A 14,693-nucleotide genomic window follows, 5' to 3' on the forward strand; every position below is an offset into this window, starting at 1 on the left:
GTTTGGAACAACAACTTTATTAGCACCTGCCGCTAGGCGGAGAAGGGATGATCCGGAGAGAAGAGGCGCTTTATCCGGCTCACGCCCGTTGTGGACTGAGCCTGATAAGCGGAGAATCGCCATAATCTGACGACAGGGTGTCAAGACAAGAATAAAGTCGAGGGCAACTCAGACCACTGGTGGAGGAGTTCGACGAGAAAGCAAGGCTTTCAGCCAGGAGTCGAGGTGGAGGTGGAGGGGTTGGGGAGCGGACCCGGAAATAGGAAACTACAGCTCCCAGAAGGCGTAGCGGCAAAGGTCCCGGATGCTGGGGTCGTGAAGCCTGATGGGAAAGGTAGTTTTGCGAGCGACTTAACCTAGAGGTTAGCGAGGTTGGAAGTTCTGAGGCCCGGGGCCCCCGGAGTCGGAGAGAGATGGAACTGGAGCAGAGAGAAGGGTGAGTGGATTTGGGGAAAACTACGAATCCCAAAAGACATTGCGGCTGCATAAGAGCGGTCTTCTGCGCGGAGAACTGACGGGGATTGCAGTTCCTGCAACTCCTTTGGCTTATAACTCTTGTAGGGACTGGGGTCCGTACTCGAGCATCCTGGGGGAAAAGGCTACGGGTCTAGACTCCTGGATCTGACAGGCGAGGCGGTTGGAGGTCAGGACTCCTGGGTCTGAGTGAGGGCTTGGGGGGCTTGAACTCCCCGTGGAACTCGGGGAAGAAGGGGCTGGAAGTCTGGACTCCTTGATACTGGGAAGCGGGTGCTGGGGCCCTGGACTCCTGGATCCTGGGAGGAAGGGGTCGGGGCTCGAACTCTTCTGGATCCTGGGAATGGTGGGCTGGGGGCCTCGGACTCCTGCATCAGAGAGAGGAGGGGTCTGGGAGTTGGGCTTCTGGTCTGTGGGAGGAGGGACTAAGGGCTAGGTATTCAGGGTCCCTGAACCCACTGACTCTACAGGACCATGGCAGCTGTGGGCTTTGAAGAGTTCTCAGCGCCGCCAGGCTCAGAGTTGGCGCTGCCTCCTTTGTTCGGTGGTCACATCCTGGAGAGCGAGCTTGAGACAGAAGTGGAGTTTGTGTCTGGGGGTCTGGGTGGCTCCGGGCTCCGGGAGCGAGATGAAGAGGAAGAGGCAGCCCGGGGCCGGCGGCGGCGCCAGCGGGAACTAAACCGCAGGAAGTACCAGGCGCTAGGTCGACGCTGCCGGGAGATCGAGCAGGTAGGTGAGTGTGGATTCCCCTGTTTTGGGGTCCCCTGGCCTCTATTACCAATCCTTCCCAGTCTCTGCCTGTCTAGATGCCCAGCCTTCCTTGCCCGGCTGAATGAATTTTCCATTCACTTATTCATTATTATTTAGCACCTATTATATGTCAGGCACTGTGCAAGGCACCTTGGAGAGATGTCTCCTCTAGGAGCATCATCTGACAACCCAGATCAGCTCACTGATGTTTCACAGGTGCCTCTCTTGCTGCCCACCGATCAAACTTTTCAAATCTCCCATACCCTTGACATCATTCGCTCCTGTCCTGTGTCCTGCCTCTCAGATCTCTCTGGGGTCCTTCTCCTCCCCTCCATCCCCACGCCTCTGCCCAGCCTCAGGTTCTTTCTGCTGAATCACTGCATTAGCCTCCTTGGTGAGAATGAGGATGGAGCAGTAAGCAGGGCCCAGATCTTGAAAGGCCACAAACACCAGAGCAAGAGGTTTGGATTTTCTTTTTTTTTTTTTGTGAGAGTGATGGGGAGCTATCAAAAGGTTTCAAACAGGGGAGGGACAGGGTCAGTGCTTGAAAGACTCTCTGAATTTGGCTGGACTCTTTTGCTAGGGCCGCTGTATCAAGAACCACAAACGGATGGCTAAGTAATAGAAATGTACTGCCTCACGGTTCTGGAGACTAGAAGTCTGGGATCAAGGTGTCAGCGGGGTTGGTTCATCCGGAGGGCTGTGAGGGAGAATCTGTTATCTGTTCTAGGCATCCTCCCTAGCTTCTGGTGGTTTGCTGGAGATCTTTTGTGTTCCTTGCTTGTAGATCTCTGCTTTCATCTTCCCGTGCTTGTGTGTGTGTGTATATCCCAATTTCTTTTAATAAGGATGCCACCAGTCATATTGGGTTAAGGCCAATCACCTCATTTAACTTGATTACCTTTGTGAAGACCCTGTGTCCAAATACGGTCACATTCTGAGGCACTGGGAGTTAGGACTCCAACACACCTTTTTTGGGGGGACACCATCCAACCTGTAACAACGCTGGTGGGGGAGTTCTGGAAGAGGGCTGGTGTAGTGGCCCAGGCAGGAGAGGAGAAGGCTTGAGCTAGGGTAGAAGTCAAGGAGAGGGAGAGAGAGAGACGACTTAGAGAACTAATAAGGAGGTGAGGTTTGAATCAAGTCTTAGATTAAGTAGGAACACGTCAAGCTGGAGGGAAAGGTACGTTTAGGACTCTGTGTGGCGTAGGGCTTACTCAGGATTGGAGAGCTGTCTGGTCTGATGGGGACGCTGGGGAGGGGACTCGAATGCCAGGCTGAGGGCAGTGGGCTTGGAGCAGGTCAGCTCCAGGCATTGAAGTATATTCCCCTGAAGCTGCACAGAGGCTGCACCTATGCGTACCCTGTGGCCAGCTGTCCCAGTCCTCCCTACGGACCCAGCAGACAGACATACAGACACACACCTGATGACAGTTAACCTGATGACGTCCCTAGCAGTACTGTTTGGTGTTTTTTGTTTTGGTTTGTTTGTTTGTGTGGCCTGTGGGATCTGAGTTCCCCAACCAGGGATCAAACTTGCGTCCCCTGCAGTGGGAGCGTGGAGTCTTAACCGCTGGACCACCAGGGAAGTCCCTGCAGCACTCTGTAATATGGTTTTATGTACGTGTTAATATAAACTTACATAATATACATAAACCAGATACTATGTATCTTTTACCAGGTAGCTTTTGCCTCCGCTTCATCCTTCAGCTCACCCCAACCTCTCTTCTCTCCATGACCACTCCTCTCTCTTCTCCCCCCACCACCCCGTGATTTCACGACTCCTCACGTCACTGTGTGTTCACAGGGTCTGACAGCAAGGGTGGTGCTGTCAGAGCAAGCACTCTCACCTGTGAGCACCCACTGCGTGCCAGGCCTGCTCTGGGGGCTTTACGCAGGGACATCTGGGAACTCTTTCAGCGCCCCCCAAGCAGCAGGCATCCTGAGCCCTTTTTAACAGATGGATGCTGGGGTCCAAAGAGACTCAACCATTTGCTCAAATGGAGTTGCATTTGAGCCTCTGCTCTTAGCTCCCCCGTCCCCCGCCAGGAATACGTTGTTATTATTCTCCTTTTACCAGTGCAGAAACCTGAGGCTCAGAGAAGTTAAGTAACTTGCCCTAGGTCACAGAGCTGAGAAGTGGCAGGCTGGGATTCAAACCCAGGTCTTTCTGACGCAGGAGCAGAACATACTCCTTCACGCTTGGGCACACATCTCCTCTGATGACCTTAACTAAAGCGGCCACCTCCTGCCCTTATCTCCAGCATATCTACCAGTTTGGTGTCCTTCAAGCACTTTATCACTAGGTGAAGTCATTTGTTTAACAGTATTTAGGGAGCACCCCCTCTGCCAGGGTCTGCTCAAGGCACCGGGGACAGAAGCACAAATCCTGGTCCTTTGGGGCTTCTGTTCTGTTGGGGGAGACGGAGAGTGAGAACACTGCATAGAGAGAGAGGCTATAGGCGATGGAAAAGTGGAGCTGAGAGGGCGGGGGGGGGGACGCTCTGGTGTGGGAAGTGGGGAAGGGGCTGCTGCAATTAACGAGAGGTCTGAGCAGGTAGCCTTTGAGTGCAGCCTTTGAGAGAGCTAGGCAGGCACCTGGGGAAGAGCACGTGGAAAGCCCCCAGGACAGGACGGTGTCAGGGGACTCAAGCGTGAGCTTGGAGGCCAGAGTGAGCAGCGTGGATGAGGGAGAGAAGAGAGGCAGTGAGGAGGGGGAAGGAGCAGGCCCTGGGGGCCCTGGGATGGCCCTGGGCCAGTCGCCCTCCAGCTGGGCCCCATTCACCACGTGTTGAGCATGCGGAGTCCGGCTGACCTGTGTTTTCTCCCACCTCCCCGCAGGTGAACGAGCGGGTCCTGAACAGGCTCCATCAGGTACAGAGGATAACTCGGAGACTCCAGCAGGAGCGGAGGTAACCCCTTGCACACCTGCTCTGGGCCTGCATCGCTTGCCTCTGCTCCCCAACCCCTGTCACCACCACCTTGGGCCTTGGAAGGAAGCTGAGCCCTGGGCCTTGGGGGAGAGGTGTGCTCCCTTTGTATGGAGTGCAGCGGAAGGCAGGAGACCAGACTTAGGGCCACAGACTCAGCTTCGAGCGCCGTTCTGCTGTGTGACTCAGGGCAAGCCACGTCCCCTCTCTGAGCCCCGGTTCCCCGTCAACTAAGGGTTAACACTGAGATCACAAGGCTGCTGAGGGTTAAATGGGAGCCCACAGGGGACGAGCTCAGCTGAGCCTCCCGCCTCGGATCACCGCAACCCGGATGGGGAGTGAGCTCTGGGGCCGGCCCGCCACTCCACTGGGTCCCCACCTCCCTGAAACGTGGAGAACAGGCCTCATGACAGAGTCTCCATGATGCCGAGACCCCCGGTCAGTCCCCAGCCCTCCACTTACCTGACCCAGTGGATACACCCTCTTCTTTGAAGCACTTTCTTGGCCAGGTCACTCATCTGCCTCAGTTTCCCCTCCTCCCGGCCGTTGATTCTTGCCTCTTTGCTGGTTCATTCACTTCCCCAAACCCTGAACCTGCAGTAGCCAGGGCTCAGCTCCTGGGTCCTCCTCTTGTCCACACCTGTGCTGTCCAGGATGCCAGCTGCAGGTGGTGACTTTATTTTACATTGAAGTGGAATTTTAACATTCATTAAAATAAATTTCAATTCATTCAAATGAAATTGAAAATTCAGTTCCTCAGTGGTCACAGGCCAAGTTTATTAAGACGAAGTGAAACTGGAAATTCACTCCCTCAGTTGCACGAGCCTCATTTCATGTGCTTGGTAGCCATGTGGTTCGATTTTCATCTGAATTAACTAAAATTAAGCGAAATTTAAAATTTCCATTCCTCAGTCACTCTCGCCACGTGGCAGGCGCTCAATGATGGTGACAGATGATCAGTGGCTTCCGTGGTGGATAGCACAGAGAGGACACCTGATACCTACTTGTAGAATAAGAGACTGTGCGCGTGAAACGCTCCACCCAGGCGCTGGCTTACGGGGACCATCTAATCAGAGCTTAAAACAAACAAAAAACCGAAAAGCTTTTAGAAGCAGGCGTGGGGAAGAGCAGGCAGCATCACCAGTGAGAGTGCTCCGGGCCCGCCTCCCAGGGAGTAATGAAAATAATAACTTACGTTTGACCGTTTACAAGCCGAGTACTGCAGAGCTGTCATCAAGCTGCAGTGTCGTGGTCAGCGGGCCGCCCAGTGGGGTTGTCACCTCCAGATTACAGAGCAGGAGCGGAGGTGCAGGTCACCTGGTCCTGCCCAGAGCCCCACTGGCTGTCTCAAGTGCTTGCCACCCGGGTGTCTCAGACCTTCTGGGTCAGGACAGCCTTGGCTTCAGTCAGAGCTGGGCTGTCGTGGGCCCCCTTCCTAACCGCCAGAAGATAAAGCTGCCCCCCCCGGCGGCTTCTCTCCGGCCGCAGGTTCCTCATGAGAGTGCTGGACTCCTACGGTGATGACTACCGCGCCAGCCAGTTCACCATCGTGCTGGAGGTGAGTGCGATGCGGTCACGGGTGGGCTGGGAGAAGCAGGAGCCCAGGACGCAGCCTTCACGCGCCCACCTCCCTGTCTGCCAGGACGAGGGCAGCCAGGGCACAGACGCCCCCACCCCAGGCAACGCCGAGAACGAGCCTCCAGAGAAAGAGGGGCTGTCCCCGCCTAGAAGGACGCCTGCACCCCCAGAACCTGGCAGCCCGGCCCCTGGCGAGGGGCCCAGCGGGCGGAAGAGGCGGCGAGCACCCCGGGACGGCCGCCGAGTGGGAGCTGCACTGACTCCAGAACTGGCCCCGGTGCAGGTGGGGGCAGCCTGGAGTCCAGGGGTCCGCAGGGCGGGACTGAGGCTCCTGGGCTTCCCTGCTGCGCTGCGGGGGGGCGGGGCCGGGCCCTGCAAGGCTGGGAGAGCTGGAAGGCTTGGACAGGGCTGGTGTTGGCCGGGGAAGGAGAAAGCATTGTAAGACGCCAGGCAAGGGGCTTGCGTGGAGGCAAGGAAGATGTGGAGGCAGCTCTGGGGAGAAGAAAAGATAACCGGGGAGGGTCGGCGGCAGAGGAGGAAGAGAAGGCAGGGGAGGGCGGTGACACTGCAGGGGATGCCGGGACTTCTGGTGAGGTGCACAGAGGACGCCGTCTGGCCTGGGAAAGAACAGCGAGGCCGGGGCCCTTCTCACGCCTGTTCTCATCTCCCCCAGATTAAGGTCGAGGAAGACTTCGGCTTTGAAGCGGACGAGGCCCTAGACTCCAGCTGGGTTTCTCGGGGGCCGGACAAGCTGCTGCCCTACCCCACCCTAGCCAGCCCCGCCTTTGACTGACCCCACCCCCACCCCAGTAAACCAGCCCCTACACTCGCCTCGGCCGCTGTCCACTGCTTCCACCTGCAGCCGCACACACTCAGACGCTGGGTGTGGTTTTCACATTTTTATTGGGGGCCGTCAGGGAGGGGGCCTCTCCCTGTCAATGGAGGAGCTCACAGTTTCTTCAGCCACTCCAGGCTTGGGCCCTGGGGGTCCTGCGGGTGGCTGGGCACATCAGGCATGTTCCCATCGTCTCGGAGGGGCACTGTGGGACAGGAGGGTGGGCCACTGAGGCGAGCAGATCGCTGGGGGCCCACAGAAAAGGGCTGGCCTGTCAGCTTACTTTCAAAGAGGGAAACGGGACCCCGGGGAGAGAGAAGAGAGAGTAAGGATCAGAAAATCAGAGATGCAGGGAAGTGGGGAGATAGAGACCTAGAGACATGGGAAACCAGAACGATGGATACAGAAAGGAGACCCAGAGAAAGACCCAACAGACACAAGGAAGCAGAACAGAGACCTGGAGAGGTGGAGACCCAGGAAGACAAAACTCCAGAAAGCAACAGAGATTGCGAACCCGGACAAGGACAGAAATCTGGAACCATGACAGAAACTCAAAGTGCAAAAACAGACAAAGCGAATTTTACGGCATGTGGATTATATCTGTTGAAGGAAAAAAAGAGAGTCCAGACTGCACTGCAGAATCTTGGATCCCTGCAGAGGAAAGACCTGCCCATCATCATTCCACTCCCAGCTCAGCAAGGTCCAAGGCTGCTGCCCTGGCTCCCACTCACCTGGGTAGTTGTAGGGTGTGGCCTCATTGATCATGATGGAGTACTTGACGTAGGGGCTGAGGGCAGGTAGAATTATAGCTGCGGAGAGACACAGGGGTGAGGCCCAGGAGGAGGAGGTGGCGGCGGGGACCGTAGCTGAGCCTTTTCAAGATGGGGGTCAAGTGCATGCGGGGAGGGGAGGAGGGGGGTCCAGCGCCTCCAGGAGGCCCCTTGCACCCTGGGAGCCCCGTACATCAGCAGAAGGGTTTATAAGACTTTTTTTTTTTTTTGGAAGTGAGGGTGGAAGCCAAGCATCCAGAGACTTGTGGGATCTAGAAGACACAGGAAGGAAGAAAGGGTTGGTCACAGGATGAGCGCATTTGAGTCATGGAGCACATTAAGGGGTGTGGGTCGGGGGTGTCCTGGGAACGTTCCAGAGAAATCATGAACTGTTACAAACTGAGGAGAAGGTTTTGTACAAAAAACAGTCATTGTGAAATTACAGTCTACCTGGGGTAGGAGCAGGGAGTCATGGCGGGTGGGGCAGGGCATGTAAAGGAATATTCTGGGTCAGTGCTGTCCGACATAAATATGAGAGACATGTATGTAATTTTTCATTTTCTAATAGCCACATAAAAGTTAAAACATACAGGGATTCCCTGGTGGCGCAGTGGTTAAGAATCCGCCTGCCAATGCAGGGGACGTGGGTTCGAGCCCTGGTCCGGGAAGACCCTACATGCTGCAGAGCAACTAAGCCCGTGTGCCACAACTACTGAGCCTGCGAGCCACAACTACTGAGCCCTCGTGCCGTAACTACTGAAGCCCGCGCGCCCAGAGCCCGTGCTCTGCAACAAGAGAAGCCACCGCAATGAGAAGCCGGCGCACCACAACAAAGAGTAGACCCCGCTCGCCGCAACTAGAGAAGAGCTGCGTGCAGCAACAAAGACCCAAAGCAGCCAAAAGTAAATAAATAAATTTATAAAAAAATTAAAACATACAAATTAAAAGATAAATTTAACCTGGTATACCCAAGGCATTTCAACATATCCTCGGCATAAAAGACATTGATATTTTATATACGCTTTGTTATACAAAGTCTTTGAAATCCGGTGTATGCTTTACATCAGGGTAACATGTACCATCTCAATTCATACTGGCCCCATTTCAAGTGCTCAGTGGCCCATGCGACCCGTGGCTGCCGTGTGGGACAACTGTGTTCTAGAACCTCACTCAGTGTGTGGCCTGCCAACCAGCAGTATTGACAAGACCTGGGAACGTGTTAGAAATGCAGCATCCCCAGACCCACCCCAGACCTACGGAAACAGAACCTGTATTTCACCAAGACCCACAGCATTACCTTGAAATCTGAGTAGCCCAGTTCTACAGCTGAGGTTCTCAATCGCAGAAGCACGTAAGAATCACTGGGGGATTTTCACAAGACACAAGATTCCCTAGCCCCACCTCCACCCCACCCAATTCAATTCAGAATCTGGTGGGGGGGCGATGAGAGTGAAAGGGGAGGATAAGGACATTACTTTTCATTTATTATTATTTTTTTTTAGCTATTATAATGCACAGCTAGGGTTGACAACCTCTTCTTTGAAGGGATTCTGGACCTCTTGGGTGGGTGTGTACGGGGTGGGGAGCGATGGGGTAGTGGAGGAGTCATAATACTAGGGGTGGGGGGGGTTGGCATACAAGTGGGGACACGGAACGTTGAGGACGGCGGTCGGGCCTCGGGGATACAGGATGGAACGATGGTGGGGGGGCGATGGAGCACTGGTGAGGGGCAGTGGGACCTCTAGGGGGTGGAGGAGATAAAGCCGGGACGCCGATTGGGGGTGATGCACTTTCGCGCCTGGGCCACTCACGCACCGAGACCCCCGATGGTGAGGGATGCCACTAGCACCGGCTCCTTGGCCCAGACATTCCTGAGAAAGGCGGCGATTCCTGGAAGGGTGGGCGAGAAGGGTCACCCCTGCAGGTGATGCCCCCGGTGACCTCTACCCCTCTCGCGCCACCCCCGCCCTGGAGGAGCTCCCTCGTGACCTCTGCGCCCCCCTCCGGCCCGGACCCCACCGCCTCCACGGGGGCTCCGTCTTGCCCTACCCCTGGCACCACCCGGGGTTCCCGGTACCATCCCCGCGCGCTGACAGAACCCGCACTTACTCCCGGCCATCTTGGTCTCGGCAACGGCGGCGGCGGCTGCGGCGGCGAGGGCGCGGAGCACTCTGGGACTTGTGGTCCCTGGGCACGGCCTCCGCAGTCGGAGTCCGCGCGTGCTCATTGGCGCAGAACAGCAATCCCAGACGGCGGCGGGGGTGCGGAGCACTCTGGGAGTTGTGGTCCTGGCCCGCTAGCCTCCACGGGCTAAATCCGCGCGTGCGCACTGGCGCAGAACAGCGGTCCTAGACGATGGCTGCGGGGAAAAGAGGTGATGCTGCAGATATAAGCGCAAACCTGTCTTGGCGCACCTGCCGCCGCTCTCTTTTTTTCTCTCCGCCTAGAAAGTCGTTCCAGAGGAGTAACTTTCAGTCCTCCTACTGCGGCCCAGCTAAGGCGGAATGCATCAGTCCTCATTTTATAGTTTACTTATGAGAGCCCATTTTACAGATGGGCAAACGGAGGCTGGGAGAGGACGAATCACCAATTTGAGGTATCAGCTTAAAATCAGTTCGTCCTGCAAGCCCTAAGTCTCATCCCAGAAGGGTTAGGGACCTTCTGTATACTCTCACAGTGCCCTATGTGACCTCCATTATAGCGTACATCATTTTGTTCTGTTTTGTTTTAACTAACCTGGTCGGAATCTGCCTTTCCATCAGGCTGGGAGCTACTTGAGCACTGTAATGGGGTCTGACTCCCTTCTGTGCCCCTTTCCCCCAACCGTGTAGCACAGGGTCTGGCACATAATAGGTGCTAATTTTTTTTTCCAAAGTTTAATGAACAGAACAGTTATGACTGCGCCCTCTCCCAACTTTTTCCACAGCACCATGGGGCTGTGACACAGTCACCCAGGGGCCCCCACCTCGCTCCTTCCTTCCTTCAATAGGGCTCTGGCTTCCTGATGTTGCCTCATTTCCTGGTAGGGGGGAGGGCACAGCCAAGCCCTGGCTCCTGTTCCTGCTCCAGCCGAGAACTGCCCACCATGGCCCTGGTGATGAATCTGCAGCTGCTGACTCTCTGTGAGACACCCCACCCCCTTCTCCCTGGGCCCCTGGCTGGGCTGGGGTCTCCCTGAGGGCAGGTGCAGGGTGATCAGGAGGCACGAGCTGAGGGTTTGGAATTCTAGGCCAGAATAACAGGACTGGGGCTCAGACCCCTGGGTCCTAAGGCAAGAGGACCCAGGGGTCCTGAATTCCTGGGTTCCTGGAAGAGGAGGAAGTTGGGGGCAGGATTCTCTAGATCTTGAAGCAGGAGAGGGCTAGGGATCTGAATTCCTGGAGACAGAGAACCTATGGTCCTAGATCTTGATGTGGGAGGGAGATGGAGAAGCCAAGACACCTGGGAAAGAAGGAAACTGGGGGCCCAGACTCCTGCAGCCCAGAGAGGAGAAACTGTGGGCTCAGATTATTATCTCCTCGAAACGGTGGAATCCAAGGGCCTGAACTCTTGGGTGTAGAGGCAAGATGGGCTTGGGTCCAGACTTTTGGGCTCTTGAATAAGTGGGGACTGGAAGTCTGAATTTATGGCTACTGAGGAGAAAGTATGGGCAAGATTTCTGTTTCCCAGAGGATAGAGGGCCTGGGGACTTAGATTCCTGGGTGCTCAATGAGGTGGGGCCGGGAGCAACCGAAGGCTTTGACAAGACCAAACCCCTTCGACCTTCTATAGGGCTGGTGTGTCACGCAGACATCACTCCAACTGGTGAGTAACACTCCGCACCCATTCTCCTGTGTGTTGCTGACACCCCACTTCCAACGACTCAGATTTTATTTTGGTGCCTCCCCTCCCCCCAGATTTCCTTACTTCCCTCCCCCTTCCTTTATTTCTTTCCCTCCTTCCTTCCTCATTCATTTTAGTGACCAGTATAGGTAAGTAGTGAAGATCATGAACTTTGGAGTTAAAGAGACCTAAGCTGGAACCCCGGTTTCACCATCGTATTCATTTATGACCTTGAACAAACCACTGAATGCTGAGACTCAGCTTATTTCTCTGTAAAATGGGCTGTTGTGAGGATTTAATAAAATCACATGCATAAAACCCTTGGCTCAGAGCTTGGCGAAGTGCAGGGCTCGAGAAATAGGATCTCCGGCAATGCCTATTATTCCCCTTTGGAAAGTAGGGTCCTCCACCCTGAAACAGCGCTGGGTTTCTTTCCAGGGTTTCTGATGGGTGAGACCTCTTCTTCCTCTCAATTTCCCTCCATTACACTCCAACTTCAAATAAGAATCACCTGGAGAACCATTACTACCTTAGCTATCAATTTATTTTAATTATTTTTTAAATGTTAAAGCTAACATATATTCATGGTTTTAAAAATTATTATCAAGGGACATATAACAACCTCCTTCTTCCCCTTCCTCATCCTCCTTAAATAATCTCTGAATCCTTATAAAAAATTTCCATGCTTTCAAACACACGTATGTATTTTTGTACTTCTTTTTCTCCCAAAGCAAAACTGATATTTCGTGACTCACATGGTTCTGCATCTTACATTTTTCACTTTGCAATCTCTCTTGGAGACATTTCCATGTCATTAGAGCTAGCTCCACCTTTTTCTCTCTTTTTTAAAGCTGCTGTCTAGCATTTGCCATTGTACGGCTGGATTCTAGTTTACTTGGTCCTCCTGATGCATATTTAGGTTGTTTCCAACCTTTCCCCTCACAATCACTTTTAGATGAGGAAGAGAACGGGGAATCTTACCACCTCGAGCACTTGCAAAGTGATTTACGGGTTTTGACACAGCGTGTCCTTTGTTCGTCACCCATAAATTCTCGGTTTCCAAGATGTCTGTATGGAGATGTGATGCATCTGGTACAGCCTCTCTTTTCTGTTTTCTCTTGTCTGCTTCACTCTACTCAGCCTTCAGGTCTCAGGTTAGATGCTGTTTCCTCTGCAGACCCTTGCCTGACCCATCTGTGCTCCCACAGTGCCTTGTCATACCGTGATTATTTATCACGCTCTGTATTAACTCTCTCTCCCAGACTAGACCACACGCTCCTGCCAAGAGGGACCAGGTCATTTTATCTCCACATCTCCAGGGCCTGGCACATAGGCGGGCTCAGGAAACACGCACATTCTGACTGGATGACTCTCCATGCTGAGGGCTACGTAAGCAGGCTCCGTATGTGTACCCTTTTATGGTGGGCAGAATAATGGTCCCTCGAACATCTGGTATCCCAGTTCCCGGAACCTGTGACTATGGTATACATGGCAAAAGGGACTTAACAGGTGTGATTTAATTAGGAATCATGATATCGGGAGATTATCCTGGATAATTTGGGTGGATGCCACATAATAATTTTAAGAGGGAGGCAAGGGGGTCAGAGTTTGAGAAGGCAATGTGGAGATGGAAGCAGAGGTCAGCGTGATGCAGGACCACAAGCAAAGGGATGCAGGCCCCTCTAGAAGCTGGAAAAGACAGGGAATTGGATTCTCTGCTAGAGACTCCAGAAGCAACACAGCCTGCCGACCTGTTTTGGACTTCTGACCTCCTGCACGGAAAAATAAAACATTTATGTTGCCTTACGCCACTTAGTTTGTGAGAGTTTGTTACCACAGCAATAGAAACATGAACGCTATTAGATACTTTTGTCTACTCTTGTCCCCGCGCTGGCTTCCCCCAAGGTCTCATTCATCTGCTTATTGCACATTTATCTAATGGCCACCACGAGCAAGGTACTGTGCTAGGTGCTGGAATTACATGGGGAGTAACAGCAGACATGAACTCTACTCTCTTGAAGCTCACAGAGAAATTTATACTCACCGTCTTGATTAGGGGGCACTTTAACCTGCCGTGACAAATCCCCAAGAAAAAGCTATCTATAATTTTATTTCTCTCTCACTTAACAGTACATAATCGAACAGTCTAGAGCTGTTTATCAACATTTTTGCTTTTATCAACATGTAGCTTTCATATGTAGTTCAGAGCCAGCAAGAAAGGAAAAGGAGGGAGGGAAGGAGAGAGGGAGAGAGAGACAGAGGGAGAGAGAGACAGAGAGACAGAGAGAGAGGGGGGGGGTGGCTCATACAATTATTTTTAAGAGCAGCACCCAGATTTTGAACATGTCTCTGACCAGAACTTACAGGCCAGGTCTAGCTGCAAAAGTGTCTGGGGAGGTGGGGGCATACAGGCTCTAGAGAGCGCCCTTCTAAAAATGGGAGGGGTTTTCTGTTACTTAAAGGAAGAAGGGAAATTTGGCTGCTGGGAAACCGTTAGCCGTCTTCACCATTACAACTATAGCAAAAAGAAGAGGGAGTTTCGCAAGGAAGATTTGATCTCATCCTTGAGATCTCTGAAGAAGTGATGTGAGATCTGAAAGACGAGCAGATGTTAACTAGGGGTCTGGAAGGGTGTTCTAAGCAGAGGGAACAGCATGTGCAAAGGTCCTGTGGAGGAAGCAAGGTGTGGTAAGGGACTGAAAGTCCTGTCCTACTGCCACCTTGTGGTCGCATCTTTTTCCTTGATCGGCACTGAAATCCCTGAACTCACTACAGGCACATAATAGGGCTGCACCTGAAAGATGGTCAATGTGGCTGAAACAGATAGCAAAAGGTGAGAGAAAATGCAGTAGAGGTAAAGCTGGAGTGTCAAGCTGACCTATGCTCAACTTTGTAAGTTATAATGATGTTTGTTTTTCAAAGGGAGATCTGACAAACATGGCCCTGGCTGTCATGGAGATTAGAATCTAGGAAGGATTTTCTAGAAAAGTTCTTAGATGAACTTCTCTTTCTAAGCCTGCATCTTCCTTATCATGCATTAAATATTTATTTATTTTCCTTCTCTCCAAGGGAAATATGGGAATAAAACATTGTGAACACTTCCCAAATAAGTCCCATTAAAATCAGCATGCCCCTCCCTTATGTTCACAGCAGCACTATTTACAGTAGCCAAGACATGGAAGCAACCTAAATGTCCATCAACAGATGAATGGGTAAAGAAGATGTGGTATATATATACAATGGAAGATTACTCAGCCATTAAAAAAATGAAATACTGCCATTTTCAGCAACATGAATGGACCTAGAGATTATCATGCTAAGTGAAGTAAGTTAGAAAGAGAAAGACAAATACCTTATGATATCACTTATATGGAATCTAAAATATGATACAAATGAACTTATTTACAAAACAGAAACAGATTCACAGACATAGAGAACAGACTTGTGGTTGCCAAGGGGAAGGGGATGGGGGAGGGATGGACTGGGAGTTTGGGATTAGCAGATGCAAACTATTATATATAGGATAGATAAACA

At 52.7% G+C, this 14,693-nt stretch overlaps 2 protein-coding genes and 1 long non-coding RNA gene across 4 annotated transcripts; 2 read left to right on the forward strand and 1 right to left on the reverse strand.

Annotated features, from left to right (window-relative positions):
• The first annotated feature begins 15 nt into the window (after positions 1 to 15).
• Positions 16 to 6,561, forward strand: TFPT (TCF3 fusion partner). 2 transcript variants are annotated; one of them, XM_067719226.1, is made up of 7 exons: positions 16 to 436; positions 562 to 643; positions 945 to 1,203; positions 4,066 to 4,136; positions 5,643 to 5,712; positions 5,797 to 6,015; positions 6,406 to 6,561. In XM_067719226.1, exons 3-7 carry the CDS (start codon positions 949 to 951, stop codon positions 6,523 to 6,525), a joined length of 735 nt encoding a protein of 244 aa, XP_067575327.1. In that variant the 5' UTR covers positions 16 to 436; positions 562 to 643; positions 945 to 948; the 3' UTR covers positions 6,526 to 6,561. The 2 variants fall into 2 exon arrangements, with proteins under 2 accessions (XP_067575327.1, XP_067575326.1); XM_067719225.1 differs by lacking the exon at positions 562 to 643.
• A 57-nt stretch (positions 6,562 to 6,618) lies between these two features.
• Positions 6,619 to 9,594, reverse strand: NDUFA3 (NADH:ubiquinone oxidoreductase subunit A3). The gene is made up of 4 exons (XM_067719323.1): positions 9,447 to 9,594; positions 9,153 to 9,227; positions 7,299 to 7,376; positions 6,619 to 6,772 (listed from the first exon to the last, which is right to left on the reverse strand). Exons 1-4 carry the CDS (start codon positions 9,562 to 9,564, stop codon positions 6,681 to 6,683), a joined length of 363 nt encoding a protein of 120 aa, XP_067575424.1. The 5' UTR covers positions 9,565 to 9,594; the 3' UTR covers positions 6,619 to 6,680.
• Positions 9,595 to 9,682: 88 nt separating this feature from the next.
• On the forward strand, positions 9,683 to 12,979 carry LOC137214922 (uncharacterized). The gene is made up of 3 exons (XR_010939078.1): positions 9,683 to 9,933; positions 10,327 to 10,459; positions 11,109 to 12,979. It is a non-coding gene; the product is annotated as an uncharacterized lncRNA (long non-coding RNA).
• Positions 12,980 to 14,693: the final 1,714 nt, after the last annotated feature.

This window comes from Pseudorca crassidens, chromosome 20, assembly GCF_039906515.1.
Source record: "Pseudorca crassidens isolate mPseCra1 chromosome 20, mPseCra1.hap1, whole genome shotgun sequence".
Classification (NCBI taxonomy): Eukaryota; Metazoa; Chordata; class Mammalia; order Artiodactyla; family Delphinidae; genus Pseudorca; species Pseudorca crassidens.

Coding starts and splice junctions, on each gene's coding strand:
- TFPT (XM_067719225.1), top strand. CDS start 414: ATGGAACTGGAGCAGAGAGAAGG. Junction 1,204..4,065: donor GCTGCCGGGAGATCGAGCAG/GTAGGTGAGTGT, acceptor ACCTCCCCGCAG/GTGAACGAGCGGGTCCTGAA. Junction 6,016..6,405: donor CAGAACTGGCCCCGGTGCAG/GTGGGGGCAGCC, acceptor CATCTCCCCCAG/ATTAAGGTCGAGGAAGACTT.
- NDUFA3 (XM_067719323.1), bottom strand. CDS start 9,564: ATGAGCACGCGCGGACTCCGACTGCGGAGGCCGTGCCCAGGGACCACA. Junction 7,377..9,152: donor CCTCACCATCGGGGGTCTCG/GTGCGTGAGTGG, acceptor GTCTCTCCGCAG/CTATAATTCTACCTGCCCTC. Junction 6,773..7,298: donor CACACCCTACAACTACCCAG/GTGAGTGGGAGC, acceptor CCTGTCCCACAG/TGCCCCTCCGAGACGATGGG.